We start from the raw sequence: 16,607 nt of genomic DNA on the forward strand, positions 1-16,607 counted from the left end.
AATCAATCTACTTTTTCATGATATTCTAATTTTATGACCAGCACCTGTAATTGGACTGCATGTGAATTCCTGTCGTTGTAATGGATTTAGCCTAATAATACCCCTCTTGTCCAAATGAGGGATTATTCTAAGGGGGAGAACAGAAGCTGTGGATGAAGGAAGTATTTCGGATCACAGAAGCCTGATCCAGAAAATTCCACTTGTGAGAAACGATTGAAGCTTTACAGCACACTCTGAAGCTCATTGACACCGATTAGAGGCTACTAAAAGCTGTCCAGTTGCCATTTTATTTACTTATAATCTAATGTGTCGACTCACTGTCTGTTTTTGCAGCTGTCCAGTCTCTGAACAGCCTGAACGACCAGATCGCTCAGTTCATGGTGACCCGACCGTGTAGTCTGGCTGATGACGACGAAGCCTTCATGCCCGGAGAGAGGGACACCTTGAGGAAGTCCATGACCCTGATGAGACACCTGCTCATGGATGCTCAGGTACGCTTCGTTTTTTCAACAAAAGTCAACAGTGATCTCATGAATGTTTGTAACGTTTCTGCCAGATATTCAACCCGTTACATTACCGGACCAGGGGCTCTAGATGAAAACTTTTCCCCCATTTATTCCTAGATTATTTTAGAGCAAAAGTGAGCAACATTTTAATGGAACATCTGCTTAGGATTGAATCCAGAGTGTTTTCATTTTAATTTAAATTTAAAAACATTTCCACAAAGTAAAAAAACTTTGTTTTTTAAATTTTGACATAAAAATGATTTGAATACCTAAACTTTATTTGTAATAACACCTTTAAACACAATGTTTTACAAAACAAAGGCAAGGTGCAGAAATAAAACTAAAGATTAAAGTGATATAAAACCAGACATTTAAAAATTGTTTGTGGTAAATTCTCCTGCCTTCTGGAAGGAGATATTGGTCCATTGAACAAGGAACAAGCAAAATATACCAAATAACCAATTTCTCAGGCAATTAAACAATTAAACTCTGTGCAACATTCATCTAGGTCGGAGACATAGCATCATGTCACATATATATATATATATATATATATATATATATATATATATATATATATATATATATATATATATATATATATATATATATATATATATAATATGTAATCTGAAGAACAGACAAAGTAAAAGCAAAACAAAACAAAACAACAATAACAAAAAAAACTCTGGCAACAAGTTGGCCTCCTGCCTGAGAGCTAAGAGGGAGAAACAGGGAGAACAACCTTCACTTTTACACTGTCAGACCAGCGTGAGTTGGCGCTATCTTCGAGCCAGTTTGTGTTTGCAGCCTAAGGTTTGAAAATTCAAGCCAAAGATTTGGTTTGAATTTTAATTGCTGAGCCTTTGGCCTTGGAGTATTGCCCTAAAACCCACCGACAACATTCTGTGTTGCTGTAAACATCACCCAAACTGCAGACACTCTCACTGTCTGTGCACTATTTACTTACCAAACAAAGAGAGAAAGAGAGAGAGAGACAGGAAAGCATTTTAATATGTTTACATAATGCCTGTTCCAGTTAACAAAAGGTGTGTGGCTAATTACAAATAGCACCAATCTCAGCAAACACGAAAGAACAAATTAGCCAAATGTAAATATAAACCTGTCAATCACAGTAAACATGAAAATGTGCTTAATTCTGTTTCATTTTATTTATATAACACTTTTATTGTGTATTTATTTGAAAGAGACAATGCTTGGTAATGAACAAGGGTTTACCCTGTAAACATGCCAGACGGCCTAATTTTCAGCTGCAGCAGGCTGATGGTAAAGTACATAAACAAGGAATAAGTGGAAATAAAATACACAAACAAAAAACCCACATGCACAAGTAAGATCATAAAGAAGAAAGTTCTCAAAATTTTATAAATTATTACAATGATAAAATGAGAGTGGCTTTTGGTCAAAAACTTTTACTCGTCTCTTTGAGCTAATATAACTATTTGCTCGAAGATTAGGTCTCTTAGCTTGAATGTAAAGACGTCTGAAGTGCTGAACAAAATGAAACAACAACAAAAGAACAACTGCATTCTGTTTTACTGGCACAAGGACTTGGTCACATATAAAGTTAAAGAAGTTTTTATACTGCTTACCTTTCATGGAAGTGGGTGACCATGTAATTGCCCGTGCATCTCTGTGTGTGTTTGTGTGTGCGCAAGTGTTTGTTTGCCTCTCTGTTATCAAAATAGCTTGTGACCCAGTGTAGGAATTTTAATGAAACTCTCGAAAAAGTAATTACCTGGTGTGCAAAAGAATAACTTTTGGAGTGAACTGATTCAAGATGGCTGCCACAGCTATTCCACTTTAGTTAGTGCACCAATTTTACAAACATTGAGCTAAAATTGGGTGTGGTAGTAGCCGTGAGTCATTCCTAACACATATTCCAAGCGGTAAGAGATCATGCAAGGTCTGTAGGTAGATTCTGGCATGAAGGAGTTGGTTGAAATGTACTTCTTCAAGGAAAGCTGTATAGATGGATCAGAATGTATGCCTCTGGTCTACCTCACTAACAAAGAACAATGATTAAAAAACAAATTAAAACATAATGCAGATCGAGCTACTTCAGAGCCAGACTCCCGCCAGTGAATTTAAAAAAAAAAGAGCTTAATGCAAATTTGTTCTTTGAGTTTCACAAACTGACCTCTTGACTTTGCAAAACCATGTGCACAGATTTGTAAAAATTGTGCACTAAATTGGGCAAACTGTCTGCATGGAATTGCAAACAGATTTTATTCAGCTAGAGAGCAATGGATGTTGCATTTCTGGTTCATTGGCTAAAGTTGGGGATCGATCTGAAGGGGTAAACAGGACTCAACACAACACCAACTATCAGATAAGTGTTTAGGTATGCCTATAAAGTGCAACAGGCAACTAAATCATTCAGTAACTTCATTAGTACTAACACTGAACCAAATAAAATGTTTTACGTTCTTTCTTTTTATGTCATTTTTATTTATTAAAAAAAATAGCTCTTAGCTTCTTGTCTCTGCTATCGTTTCTCATTTCCTTTTAAACATCTTCCACCTTTTGATGAATGCCAGGTAAATCTTGACACAGTGATTCAATTGTGTCACCCATTAGCACCGTCGGCCATCTTTGCGTGATGGATGTGGAGTTCTCTCAAACATTCTCCTGGAGATATTTTCTCAGACGCAGCGTCATTGATTAAAGGGAAGGTAATTTAGTAAAAGGCCAATGCTTTCACCCCGGCTCAGTCGTATGCAAGCTCAAGTGAAAGATTATTAGCCCGCAGTCTGTTTGTCCTGTTAGTCAGGGAATACGGGTTGCATTGAGAGGTGATGGATGAGCAGCAACCTCAGCTGCAGATGGAGAGCCGATTATCTTCCTAAGAAGTTGTAATTGTGAGGGGGGGAACAGAAGGAAGTTTGTTGGCAATTCAATGTTTAGTGAAGTGCTCAGACACGAGTCAGCATGACAGATTTTTCTGCCTGTCGGCCTTGTTCGTGTCAGACGGTGCATCTTACATGTTCCCTATTTTTTATTTCGATGGAGTGTCAAATGGAGGCATCTGTCTGCTGGAGGCTTATCACTCCGAACTGTCAACAGGACAGAAAATATCACCAAGAGATGCTGACATTTGTCAACTGTAAGGCTAAAACTGATTCCACCCAACGAGTGCAGTGTCCTGAAAAACTGTACCTTTGAATAACAGGAAGTACAACATGAGGTTACACACCTAACATGCTAATAATACGTGCAGTCATTTATTTTGGCAAATCATATCCAGCCTTCTCACCTAACACAGGCTGGTTAGAAATATTTGAGGTTCAGTTAATTATAACTTCAATCACTCGCAGATGAATTAAACTACAGGATTTGGATTCATAAACCAGATTTGATTGAAATTTTATTCTCAGGCTTTCAACTTTAATTTTAAATGAGCAGCAGGTTTGAGTTTCCATCCCTCCTTTCATCCTCAGGTTACAAAGCACATAAAGAATAATTTGGACAAATTATGCATCAGACTTCTTTGTTCTCTGCATCTCGGGGGTCAAAGTCAAGTGTAATCTCATCCCTTATAGAAGAGCTCTCCTCGCGTAGAGAGAGGTTTGCATTCACCGAGAGTCGTGTCCCCGCTGGCAGATGGAATATGAAATGAGATCTTTTCTTTTACTTTTTAAATGTCTCATCTACTGTTTTCTGGCAATTAAGACACGGCAGCTTAAAGAGATCGTTGGATGTCTGCTGCTACTAAGTTTGGACAAAATAACCTCCAAAGCCTCCCGTCAATCACGAAAACAGGATGCAAACATTGCCCGAGACGAAATGGTCCAGTTTATCTCTGGAAGTCAGGTTTAAAACATCTCCTAGAGTTCAGCATTAGAATTTCACATGCACATTCACCAAAATGCAAGAAATTAATTTAGAGAGGATTTGAATACTTTCTATTTTGAATGCTGTCCAACAATTGATTGCCTCATTTGTCATTTGCACAGATGAATTATTTATGTCCCTGTTGCTGTGCTGAGGTGAATAATCACATGGATTTCAGGGGGTGTGGATGCAATGAACTGGTGTTGCAGAAATCTGGACTGCATTTGGATTTTTATTTATTTTTTTGCAATAAGTCAGCAGGGCAAAAATAATGACAGGAGAGACACAACTTTCAGTCCTTTTCTCTGTCTGGGCAGTGGACCAGTTTAGACCAAATGCTCAGTTATGAGGGTCAGTAGTCACATTCAGAGAAGCACCTTGGAAAGTCAGCTTGCACAAAAAGCTAAAGGTAGCTTAAATGTTTCAGCTGACAGCTCATTTTTATGAGATATAAAGAACCCTAATAAGGGTCACAGAGAACTACTTTTGTGCTGCATTGCAATAACTACAAATAGTTTTGCAAAACAATCGAGGAAAAGGAGAAAAGGAAACACTTTAAACAATGAATTCATTACCAAATAATAATGTAAAGGCCTGCTAAGAAAGCATAGTGACTTGATGTGGTCACAGCTGCAGCAGCTCCTCAGATTAAATAATGTCTGCATGTACGTGGTGGTTTCCTCATTAGGGACAAAGGTGTCACAGTCAGAAACTTGACAACAAGCCGTCCACAGCGATAACAACAAATGTCGGCGTCAGTATTTAATTAATCGGAGTTACTGTTCATGTCGCAGAACAAAAGCACAGGAGAGAAATCAATTTCTTGTTTGAAATCTGTCTGATTGTGCTACGACTGGTGCTGATTTGCCCCCCTCCATCCTTCAGCTCATTTGTGCCGAGCCTCCTCTCGCTGACCTCGGACGACCAGAGCAAAACACTCGAGAAACAATTTAGCTGCCGTCAAATTGCTGCCGTATCGAGTGGTGAACTGGACAGCTTCATCGCTCTTTTCATTTTGTAGGTGCTCTGCAAACTTTCGGATTTGCTAATCATTCCGTTGTTGTTTTTCTCCTGCGGGATCTCTCTTTTTTTTTTTTTTTTTAGTTTCTCCTGGGCCAAAGTCTGAGGAAGGATCTGTGGAACGTGCAGAGCTGTTAGGACAGTATTGTCCGTTTTATAAACAGGAGGTCAGATAAGATGTTTGTTTCTGCTCTTTGATGCATAAATGTACTGATCAGGATGCTGCGATAAACTTTGTCTATGTAGGGGTGGAGGTCACCCTTTCTCTCCAGCTTGCAGCCATTTGGACTCATTAATTGATTCAAGCTTTTGGGTTGACTGTTTGGCCTTTTAAAGGCAGCTTGAAGCTCGGGAGGGGGGATGGTTCTCTCTTACAGGACAAATAAAAACACAAACCATCAGTGAATGAGGTATTCCTGATGAAGTGTACCACTGATCGCAGCTGTATAAAAATAATGCAGTTTTGTTAAAATATAATCTCTTTTCTAAGAACGTAACCAGCATTCCACTTGAGAAAGCTCCTCAGATGAGAAACAAAATGTCCTCAAGAAGTGCAGTTGTCTTTGCTTCACCACTTCAAAAACAACCAAAAAGAAAACCGCTAAAGAGTTTTCACAGCTGTACTTCCCACCTCTCACTGTGTTGTCTCATTAGAGAGAATAGATTTTTAAAAAATGATTGAAGTGAGAATTACCATCCATTGTGAGCTTCATTGCATTATATTTATATCAATTTAAGCCTATTTAATAATATGTTTGTTGTGTTTTAAAAAAAGAAAGAAAATGGTGATCAGATGCAGAAAAGACTCAATAAAAAAATTACAAAAAATTTGAGAAGTGTTTGTAACTCAAAATGTTTGCACTAAATGTTGCTCGTCCAGATCCAAATTTCCACCTCTGCCTTTTTCTAAACAGACTTTTTTAATAATCTCTGCTTGGTTCTGCTTCTGCCTCCACAGAATGATCTGATAATAGAAATGACTAAATTTTTCTAATAAGACAGCTCACAGATCGAGACAAGATGTCTTTTTTTTTCTTACTCTATCAGTGGCAGTGCATGATAACTAGATAAAATATTTGAACAATCCACCAAGACATTTTGCACACACATTTATGATTCCCCAGGCTCTCAAAAATGACCTTAAGGTGACATTTAATCAGTTTAATGAAATGTCTCAATACTGATTAGAATGTGACAGGATTTCTAATCTCTCTGGTGACTCTTCATGTTTCGTCATCAGTTTGGCAACATTTAGTAGTCAAATGTCCAAATTTTTTGTTTCAATCTACAGCAAAACTGTTTATTTTTACCACCTTTTTCTAGAGACTTCATCCAATTTAAGAAAAGATTAAAGTGTAGATCTAGAAAACATTTTTCACTCTCTTACCCGGTGGTTCAGGTTGAGTTGCAGTCGAGCTCTTCCAATATCAGAGAGACTTTGTGTTTATAGAGACAGGATTTAAAAACATTTTTAACATCTCGAAAGATGAACTCTAGCTGAAATTTCACATGAGCCTGAAAGCACTGCAGACTGTGGCTCAGCAGTAAAACATTACCAGTGTCTTTTCTGCTACCATGTGGGCAGATCTGCTTTAATTCCTTATTGACTCCAGAAGTATTACCAGAGCTCTGTGAGCACAAAGAAACAGACTGGGAGGAGGGGGATTAATGATCCAGAAGGTGAGGTTCGGCTTGTGCCACAGTTGAGAAAATGTATCATTTTAAATCTAATGAACTGATAAGCTATTGACAGAACAAAAACAGAGATGGAGGAAGATTAACGAGGAGGAAAACAGATGGAGGGGTTGCACCAAAACTGTACCCCCATCCTGAAATCGATTTTTTTCTTTTTTCCCCCAGCCATCTTAAACCTGCAGGAAAAGTATGTTATTATTTATAGGACCTCCTTCACGTGAGGTGGTCCTTGTTCTGTATGTGAACACAAAGAAATGGGTTTTACCGGAACAAGAGGAAACCACAGCTTTTATCTCAGTCCTCATTTTAAAGAATTTTTGTTCCCTTACTTGTCTGTATGAGGATCACTGCACCTCTGAGTCTTTACATCTTGCTCAGCACTTTGTGTCACTGGGATGGGCTCCTCTTCAAAGGCCTGTTCCTCTCGATCAGCTTCACCAGTTCCCATGTTTCTGCCCAGAAACACCAAAACAGGCCAGAATATTAAGCTGCAATCATTTTATGTTGGGAAAAGAGAGTTCTAGCCATTCTTGTCAAACTTTGAAATTTACTTTATGTGCAATGTCATACAATGTCTCGAGATGTTAGAGTATGTGTTGCGAATGACTCTCAGCTACTACCACATCAAATTTTAGGTCAATATCTGTTAAATTGACTGAGTTGTAGCCATTTTTGTGCTCTCTAAGGTCAGTTGTCTGTGGCAGCCATCTTGAATTGCGTTGACTCCAAATGTCAATCACTTGTAAATGTACATCAGATGATCACTTTCTGCGAGTTTCAATAAAATTTGTCTTGTGATTCATGAGATATTTTGGAAACAGACAGGCACACAAAGACACAGGCAAAAACATTTTCACCCTTTCACCTTTTGCTGGTGGGTGATAATAACCAGATTAAAATGGCTGATGATTTAGCAGCCCTGAGTGCAGGGATCTAATCACAGCAGATATAATTTCCTGATAAATCATGACAGACTAAGCTGTTTTTGAAATGTCACATAGCAGACAAATTTATTTTTGTGTTGTTCCCAGATCCATTAGTAGATGCAGACACATAATAACCTCTCATCAGGTGATCAGATGCTGCTTCTGTATGTGAACAGAGATAAAACCTGCACTGGAGATAGTTTGGTCTTTATCAGATAAAATGATAGTTGTGTGACTTTAGCTTCTCCACAGGTTTTATCTTCTTTTTTTTCAGTTTCAGATGTTTCAGGCTGGCATGTTAGGTGCACACGTGTTTCTATGGAAACCTTGGGTCGATCCAGATCACAGCACGCACCTTTCTGCAGATCAAAGGTGTTCACCTCAATTTCAGATGGAGTTTGGGCGATATAAAGGGGGCCTATGTCTCTGTCAACCTCCACCTGAGTGACAGACGGCGCCTGTACTTTCTGCTGCCTTTTCTCCTGCAGCTGTTTGTGTCTGAATGATGTGGGTAAATGTTTGGGACCGATGTGCTTCAGCAGGAGGTGGAGAGGTGGCACGGGGGGAGCTTCTTATCCTCCTGTGGATTTCTCAGTCAACCACAACAAGCTTTATGTTTTTGCAGATATCTGTGCTGCTGATACAAGTCATCCATCGAGTTTAAATATGTTTTGACTCAACCGGAGAAAGGAAAGCTCAAACTGATCCTTTTGTTTTGCGTTCAGCTTCATGTGAGTTTTCTAGTGGTGGTTTAGTCGCCACCACAGAACTGATACACGAAGGATTCATGAACAAACAGCCACTGTGTGCAGAGCAGCAGTCGGGGGAGATATTAACTTGAAACTTCGTTTATTTTTTTTTCTTTTATATGAATTTTTACCACACCTCAGCCCAACCTTCTAAACAGATATTGCTAATTTCCTTGTCCTTCTTTTGTGTTTCCTATTCAAAAGCTCATCATCAGAGGCAATAAAATCTGTGCAGTGAAACCAAAGATAAAATGCTCTATAACAAAGCCACTAAGTCCTCTGTTGATGGGATTTAAATGCTCCTTGGTGCCACGAATTTTGGGATATTGTTAAAAAAAAAAAAAAAAAAGATAAAAACCCCTCTCTTCTCTGATGAAATGCAGTCCCACTGAGGATCTGGGGCCAGAAAACAGACTTCTATCCCTTTTTTTTAATCTTTATAAGTAGAAGTGATTATAAGATTTGTAAATTGTGATGTGAAATAGTGGGAGCACCTTTACATGTATAGACATTTTTAAATTTCATCAACAAACAACGCCAAAGTCTTAAGCAAAGATGTCGCACGATGTGTGGTGTTTAGAGTTTGATGTATCGGTATTCCTCTCAGATACTACCACACACAAGTTTTAGCTCAATAAATGTAAAACTGGCTGAGTTATAGGTTAGTTGGCTGTGGCAGCCATCTTGAATTTGGGTTGACTTTAAATTGCTTATTTATTAATCACTTGTAGATGTACATCTAATGGTTACTTTCTGTTAATTTCATTAGAGAAGCAGCTCATCAGATATTTTTGGAAACATGACAGACAAATGAACACACAAACACGGGTTAAAACATTACCGCCGTTGCCTTAAGAGAATCAGGTACATGCTCAACTGTTTTCTTAATCTCCTCAGTTTTCTTTGTCTTGATTTTATAGCAAAGATTGGAGAAAAACAGACCAAAATAACTGGACCACGGATCCAGATCAAATGAACATTTCATAAAATAACATAGTTTGAAACATATGTAACACATGAGGTTGCTCAGTTTAATATTAATCTCATATATTGTGTTAGTTTGTCTGCAGACTCACCATCTAATCTGGAATAGTGCAGGTAAACAGAACCTGACCGGTTTTAAGTCAAGATGTCACCAGACCTCTGCTTCACTCTGGATCGGTCCTGTGCAGCCAAAGTGAATCAGCTTCATGTTGCCCTGTAAAAACTGCGCCACCATGTGGACACCAAACAAAATACTGATCTGACCCTTCATCTTAGACCAAAGTCCTTAAAAGGTAAAAATAATAACCATTGTTATTATACTCTAATAATTAATTACTAACCTTAAAATATTGAAATATTGGAATGAGGAAAACTGCAACCTGCTTCAACATGGCTGTCACAGCTAATTAACCTTAGCAAACACAGACATTGCTTTAAGTTAGTAGATATTGCAGAGTTTGAGCTCAAATTTGGGGAGCTAGCAGCTAAAAGTCACCTCCAAGACATACTAACAGATCAAGTGAGATATTTGCTTAAAACTTTGGGATGCACGGCAGTAAGTGAGGTGTTTTGTTTTACCATTGTATCAAGCAGAAAGTGTTGAAAACAGAATGGAAAAATATTTGACAAATGTTTGTATCTGGAAAAAAAAAAAAGGAAACGTGCTCGGGTTCACCTTGAAGAGATTGATGTACCTGCTTGAGAAAAATGTAAGACCTTCACCAAAAGTGTTTAACTAAACAAAATAATCAATAGTTTGTTCAAAAAAAAAAAGAATAAAAATTTTAGAAAAAAAATGGAAGCTTTCCTATAATGCAAGGCAACTGAAGTTATAAATAAATTGCTAATAGGTTCTTTATTAGTAGTTTAAGTAAACATGAAATCAAAAGTACAAATGCACACACTTTTCAACACGTCGTTTTCTTTGCATGAAGACCTTACAGTAACAACCAAAAGCATCCTGTGCGTCCTAATTCTTCTTCACTCTCTCGTGTACTTCATCTGATTCTGTTTATCTTGGTGTGAATGCCTGATAATGTGTGCTCCACTTAGTCCTAATCCACATGATTCTCTCTCAGTTTATCATATTATCACCCCTCCACTGCATATCATCAGTTTCTGGGAAGAGGAACACGTGTTCGATTTATAAACAGCCTGTTTAATGGGCAGATTAGCAGAGGAAGCATGGCGGAGAGTAAATGCAGGAAATTGGATCAGAAATGTCAGACGCACATAATGAAAACACAATTTCAATATGTTTCTGTAAGCCTATTACTAAAATGAAAACAGTTGGTTAGATTATGCCGCATGCTTAATGAATCATGTTCTGTTTTGCCCTTTTCTCGTCTTATTAGTATTCCTAAATAAGATTACGATTGCTCCCCTTGACTGTGAATCCTCCTCCGTTTTCCAACCGTTTCTCGGGTATAAATATGTTTGTTTAAGATGAGATTCGATTGCAGCTCTCTGCTCTGCCTGGATGCTTCATTTATTCCAGTTCGACTGCTTAAGTGAGATCTCAGCTGAAAAGCCTCACACATTAATAAACATCTTCTAATGCTGCCGCTGCCAAATTACTAAATCTTTTTGTGCTTTTTCTCCCTTCTTTTTTTTTTACATTTCCCTGGAGAACCAAGCCGCTCCATTGTGAATCTTTGTGCCTCTTTGGTGAGCAGATGGCTTTTTAATGAACCCCACTTAAAAAATCTTAACGCCCAACGTGTCCTCTTGCAACCCTGAGATAAGGTGCAATGCAGGTTCTTTGGAGAACTTTTCAAGTTCAGAGGCAAAAATAAAGCTTCTTTTTTTCTGTTTTTCAATGTAAAACTAACCAACATGTTTAGTTAAAAGCTGTCATTTGATCAGTGATTAAAACTTGAGCTTTTTCAAGAAGGACACATTTAAAAGTGTGGTTGCTTCAGTTTGAAGCTCAGCAGGTGTCAAATATCGGCAAAGGACTTGAAGCCATACTTCTGTAAACTTCTTAACACTTTGGTCTTTTTTGTTCTCTTTAAGCATTCAAATTCTGGTATATGATAAGGGTGCACATGAGTTGATTTTACAGACTAAACTGTGATGGTTTTCTCTGCAGTTTAGACCTAAACACAGAAGTCCAGATCAAAGATGATCACTATGACTAATTTGTGATGAAATCTTTGAATGTTGCTGAAGGAGTGTGGTTCTACGCAAAGCTGTGAAACAAAATATTCCAACACTATTGTAACAATCTGGGACAATTTTTTGACAGTGTGACAAATTTAGGATTATAATCCTTACAGCTGATATACTGCACCAACCAACCAGCAGGGAGGAACAATGTAGTAATGCAACCGCATTTAAACAATAAACTCTGCAGATGGAAACAAAAAGAGCAGAATGCAAAATAAAGGAACAAACCGGATTGAGATGTAGCAGCTTAAACGCGGCTGTGCAAAGAGCAAAGCAGTAAGAAAATTTGCAGCCTGAGATTCAGCATTTCTACAGTGAACACTCAGAGCCCGCTGCAGAGAGAGCCCTCAAAAAGCCTGAAAAAAGAAGGGGTTGGAAAATATGCACAAGAGATATTTATCAAGTTAGCAAGGGGGCACACCAAAATGGTTTATTCACAGCCCAGAATTTTGTGCTGCTCTGTGGATTAAAGGTTGAGCGTTCCTTGAAAGAATGCGTACCGCCTGCTGACTTTCACGCCAGAGTTTCAGACCGAGATCGTTTTATGACGAGAACTGCCGGAGTACCAGGCATTCTGCTCAGTGCTTAAAAAGTTACATTATGTGCAACCTTGTGCAGAAATGACACACTTCTGAATGACTCTCAGCTACTGTCACATAAAAGTTCAGGTCAATGTCTGTAAAACTGACTGAGTTTAAGCTATTTTTGTTTTTTTAATTTCAGTTTGCCACCTTGAATCGTGTTGACTCCAAATGCTAATCAGCTATAGATGTACATTAAATTATTACTTTTTTTGCAAGTTTCATTCAAATTTGTCCAATGGTTCATGAAATATTTTTGCTAACAGACGCATGAACACACACAAGCAAGTGGGTGATAATTACTGTGTATCCAAAAGTGACAGAAAAGAAAAAAATCTGTCAGCCTCACCTAAATATGACACTGGAGCTCATTCTTTGCCTAAGACAAAAAATTTTATTGTTATTGTTTTAAATGTATTCTTCAATTGTTTTCAATAAATACTTTGTTTTGAATAAAATTTTAAAATCAGTGAAAGTGATACATATAATAAAGTGATATTTCTGCACGCATAACCAAGTAACGTCATCCCACTGAGCGTTCAGAGAGTCGTGTTTTGAAAGGTTGTTTCGAAAACTTTGAAGAATTTCAGTCCAGCTTGATTGTTATCTCCTGTAAACACACTGTTTTTTTGATTTTATCTTCAAACACTGGTGTTCAACAGTGTTTGTCCTCCTTTGTGTTTCTCTCCCTCCTCACTTCATTGGGCTCGTCTTCATTTCCATCTCCTGTTCCTAACATGCTCGTAAAGCCCCAAAACAAACACATTAGAAACACAAAGTCAACAAGGACAGCAGACACACTGGGTCTTGTCTGCAAGGAAACCACTGGAGTACATATTCATTTATTTGGCTTAAAAAAAAAAAGACATCATGGTAATTAGCTTGGTCCCATTTTTAGACACAGAAAAGAACATTACATTGTTTAGCTTTTCATGGATCTTAGTATTAATTTCCTGCTCTAATCCCTAACAACTGAACTCCCGGAGCCAGACAAGTTGTGGATTCAGACAAAGTAATTTAGCATGCAGATTAATGCAATTTCCAGCTCCTGCAGGAGTCAGCTTATTAAACACATTTAAATCACATACATTTACAATTTAGTTAGAGCTATTAAATAAAAGACGTAACACAAAAGTAGCTCATTGGTGCAGTTTGTCTCTTTAAACACATTTGCATAAGTGTTTCGCCCTTTCGCATTGAAGCATAAATTGTGTAAAGCATTTATACTCTCTGACTGAAGTTAAAGTAAGAGAATCTGCTTCTTTTTCGCTGTTATATTCATGGATGAGTCAGCCATATTCTTCTAATTAAAATAATCAAAGTCCTGCTGTCAGGTTGGCACGTCATGAGCACTGTTGTCGTTTGTGTTTAATTGCTTTTGCATTTTAATGTTCGAGCTATCTCTGAGTGTGCAGATGAGTACAGGTGTGTGTGTGTGTGTTTCCATGCAGAACAGTATTATAAGCCAAGAATACTAAAAGAGTTTGTGCAGGTCTGGTCATCAGTGCTCCTTCTACTGACTCCGCTGCACGCTTGAGTGTCTTTCAATTTAAGTCCCTCTGATAACTCCGCTCTCTTTCTCTTTCACAGAGATAAATGTTGAAATATAATAAACGACTGCAACCTCAATCATATTTTGGCTCTAGCCTCTTCGTTCTTTAAGTGTCCTCTCACGTTTTTCTGCTTTGATCACATTTTCGCTCTCATTTTTCTCAACATCTCTGAATAAATTCCTCGTGTGTTGTCTATCAACTTGTGTATCTTGGGAAAAAAACCAAAAAAAATATATTTTAGAAATATGATGCACAAGGCATTTTACATTCATTGATTGTTATTGTAATGATTAAGCATAAACACAATAGTGTATTCATAATTTAAAAATGCATCTTGTGCCTAAAACCTTGACTTTAGGTACTAGTAAGAATAAAAATTAGTCACATAACATCTCATCAGTTATCAGTCCACATGTTCTCACAAATCACTCCTCCCAGCAATTATAAGCTCTCTGGTTTTTGTCAGATCCTCGTACGTACAGTAAGTCCTGTTCATGGTCTGACCAATTATTTTTTTCACCTGCCTGTTTGGTTTAGTTTCACCAAATTAAATTCCTTTTTGGAGTTCCACCTGCCTGCCTGACATTTTTTTGTCGCCATACATGGGTCAAACCAACAATCCACCAGACCCTTACAGTTACAGAAGACAGTACTTATTTTACATGCAAAACTATGAACAAAACACCACTCAACAAATTGGTTTGCACCACTTTAATCCAAATCACAACTTCTGCAAAGTTTCTTCCCTCAACTTAGCAGCAAGCCCCGTAATAGTTAAAAAAATGTGCCAGTCATAGTAAACTAAAAACAGAATTGAACAAAAAGTGTGCAAAACATTGGCAAGTCTTGTGTCAGTTCCTGTGCAGCAAAGGAAACAAAGTTTACATCTAAACATTTTCCAAAACAAATACTGTACATATAAAAGTAATATCTTGACTGACTTGGATGCAGACATCCCTCCCAATCAGAGCCACGCAGAAATCTGTACGACATAAATCTTTAAACACATTTTAATCACCGGTGCTGCTCCAACATACCTTGTATTTCAGCTGTTTTGCTTAAGCAAGTTTTTAGCTCCTGATCGAACAAATAGAACTGAACATCAGACAAAGGTTTGTGTCACTGCAGGAAGGAAGACTCAGGTGAACTTCCTGCCTCATTTTGCAGACGATTTATCTTGCCTGGATTCCAGCACTGTCACTACTTCTAACACATTTAGTTATGAATGGATTTCCATTGAAGTTGGGATGCTTAGATATGAAGAAACGAGTAAATCTGTGGCTGTACTGACGTTCAGGAAGCTGTGTGTGGACTGTGTTAAAGCAGTGATGGATCATTCCCTGTTGTGTTGCCTTTCATTGGAGCTGTCCTCTACTGTTTAAACATCTGAGTGAGATTAGCCTCTTATTCAACACTGGATGTACAATACATACACTAGCAAGGACATACTGTAAGCTTTTTATCAATGCACTGCACCAAAATGGCTCTCAGATAAGGATTACCCTGCCGTTGTTGCTGCACAATAATTTCTCCTCCTATCCTGCCTGTCTGTAAATCTGGCAGGGATTTTCTTAGGTGAAAAAACAGAAAAAAACATCTCTCCTGTTAAAACTAAAAGATTGCAAAGACCTCTGCTACTGCATGATGGTCACTGATTACATTTAGTTAAACATGTTAAAATAGTTGCACTCTTTCTTTTTGCATTTTAAAAATCTTTTTAACACACAAATCCTGGCCTAAAGAAACTCTTGTCATTCGCAGAAAAGACCAAGAAGCGCACTTGCCCCATTCATCTCCTCACAGCTTGCCATGTTGTCTTCTGGAGGTGTACTTCAACCTGCCCTCAGCAGCCTGCTGTGATTAGCCAATAAATAAGTAATCTTATGTCATAAATCAACAAGGAGAGCTCTGTCAGGGCGATTTCTGCTGCAGTGCTCTCTGGAAATCACTCCACTGCTTGGAGAGAAGAAAGTAAGAGAGATTAATGGTAGTAAAAATGGCAATGAAGAGTTGCACGGTACAACTTAAAAAATGTTTTACCTTGAAGGATATCCTCCTTTAGTATGATCCACAAACAATTCCTTTATGGGTTTAGGGATAGTCAATATTTATCTCCTGAGACAAAAGGCCTTTGTTGCCTGTGTTTGTGTTGGTTTGTCTGTAGCTTTAGCAAAATATCGCATGAATCACTGAACAAATTTTAATGAAACTCTCAGAAAGTAATCATTAGATGTGCATTTAATCCTGATTAACTTTTGGAGTCAGCCCTATTTAAGATGGCCGCCACAGCTAAGTAACCTTAACAAACACAAAAATTGCTACAATTCAACTAGTTTTACAGACATTGAGTTAAGGTTTTATGTGGTAATAGCTGAGAGTCATTCCCAACACAAACTCTGAATGATAACTGATTGCATGAGATCTGTTTTTTAAACTTTGCTAATAACTATTGGGGTCATCTGTGTCTGTCTTTTAGCAAAATATCTCATGAACCACTGAATGGATTATATTGCAAGTCTCAAAAAGTAACCATTTGACGCACTTTTACAGGTGATTAACTTTTAAAGTC

The 16,607-nt window shown here is 37.9% G+C and overlaps 1 protein-coding gene across 2 annotated transcripts in view; it reads left to right on the top strand.

Moving 5' to 3' along the window:
- kaznb (kazrin, periplakin interacting protein b) overlaps positions 1-16,607 on the top strand; it is a 113,676-nt gene that overhangs the window by 26,931 nt on the left and 70,138 nt on the right. For both annotated transcript variants that reach the window (XM_017408400.3, XM_025004185.2), the window contains exon 2: positions 334-491. In XM_017408400.3, coding sequence (XP_017263889.1) covers positions 334-491 — 158 coding nt within the window. The remainder of the gene's footprint in view (positions 1-333; positions 492-16,607) is intronic.

The sequence above is a fragment of the Kryptolebias marmoratus genome, linkage group LG4, assembly GCF_001649575.2.
Source record: "Kryptolebias marmoratus isolate JLee-2015 linkage group LG4, ASM164957v2, whole genome shotgun sequence".
NCBI lineage: Eukaryota > Metazoa > Chordata > Actinopteri > Cyprinodontiformes > Rivulidae > Kryptolebias > Kryptolebias marmoratus.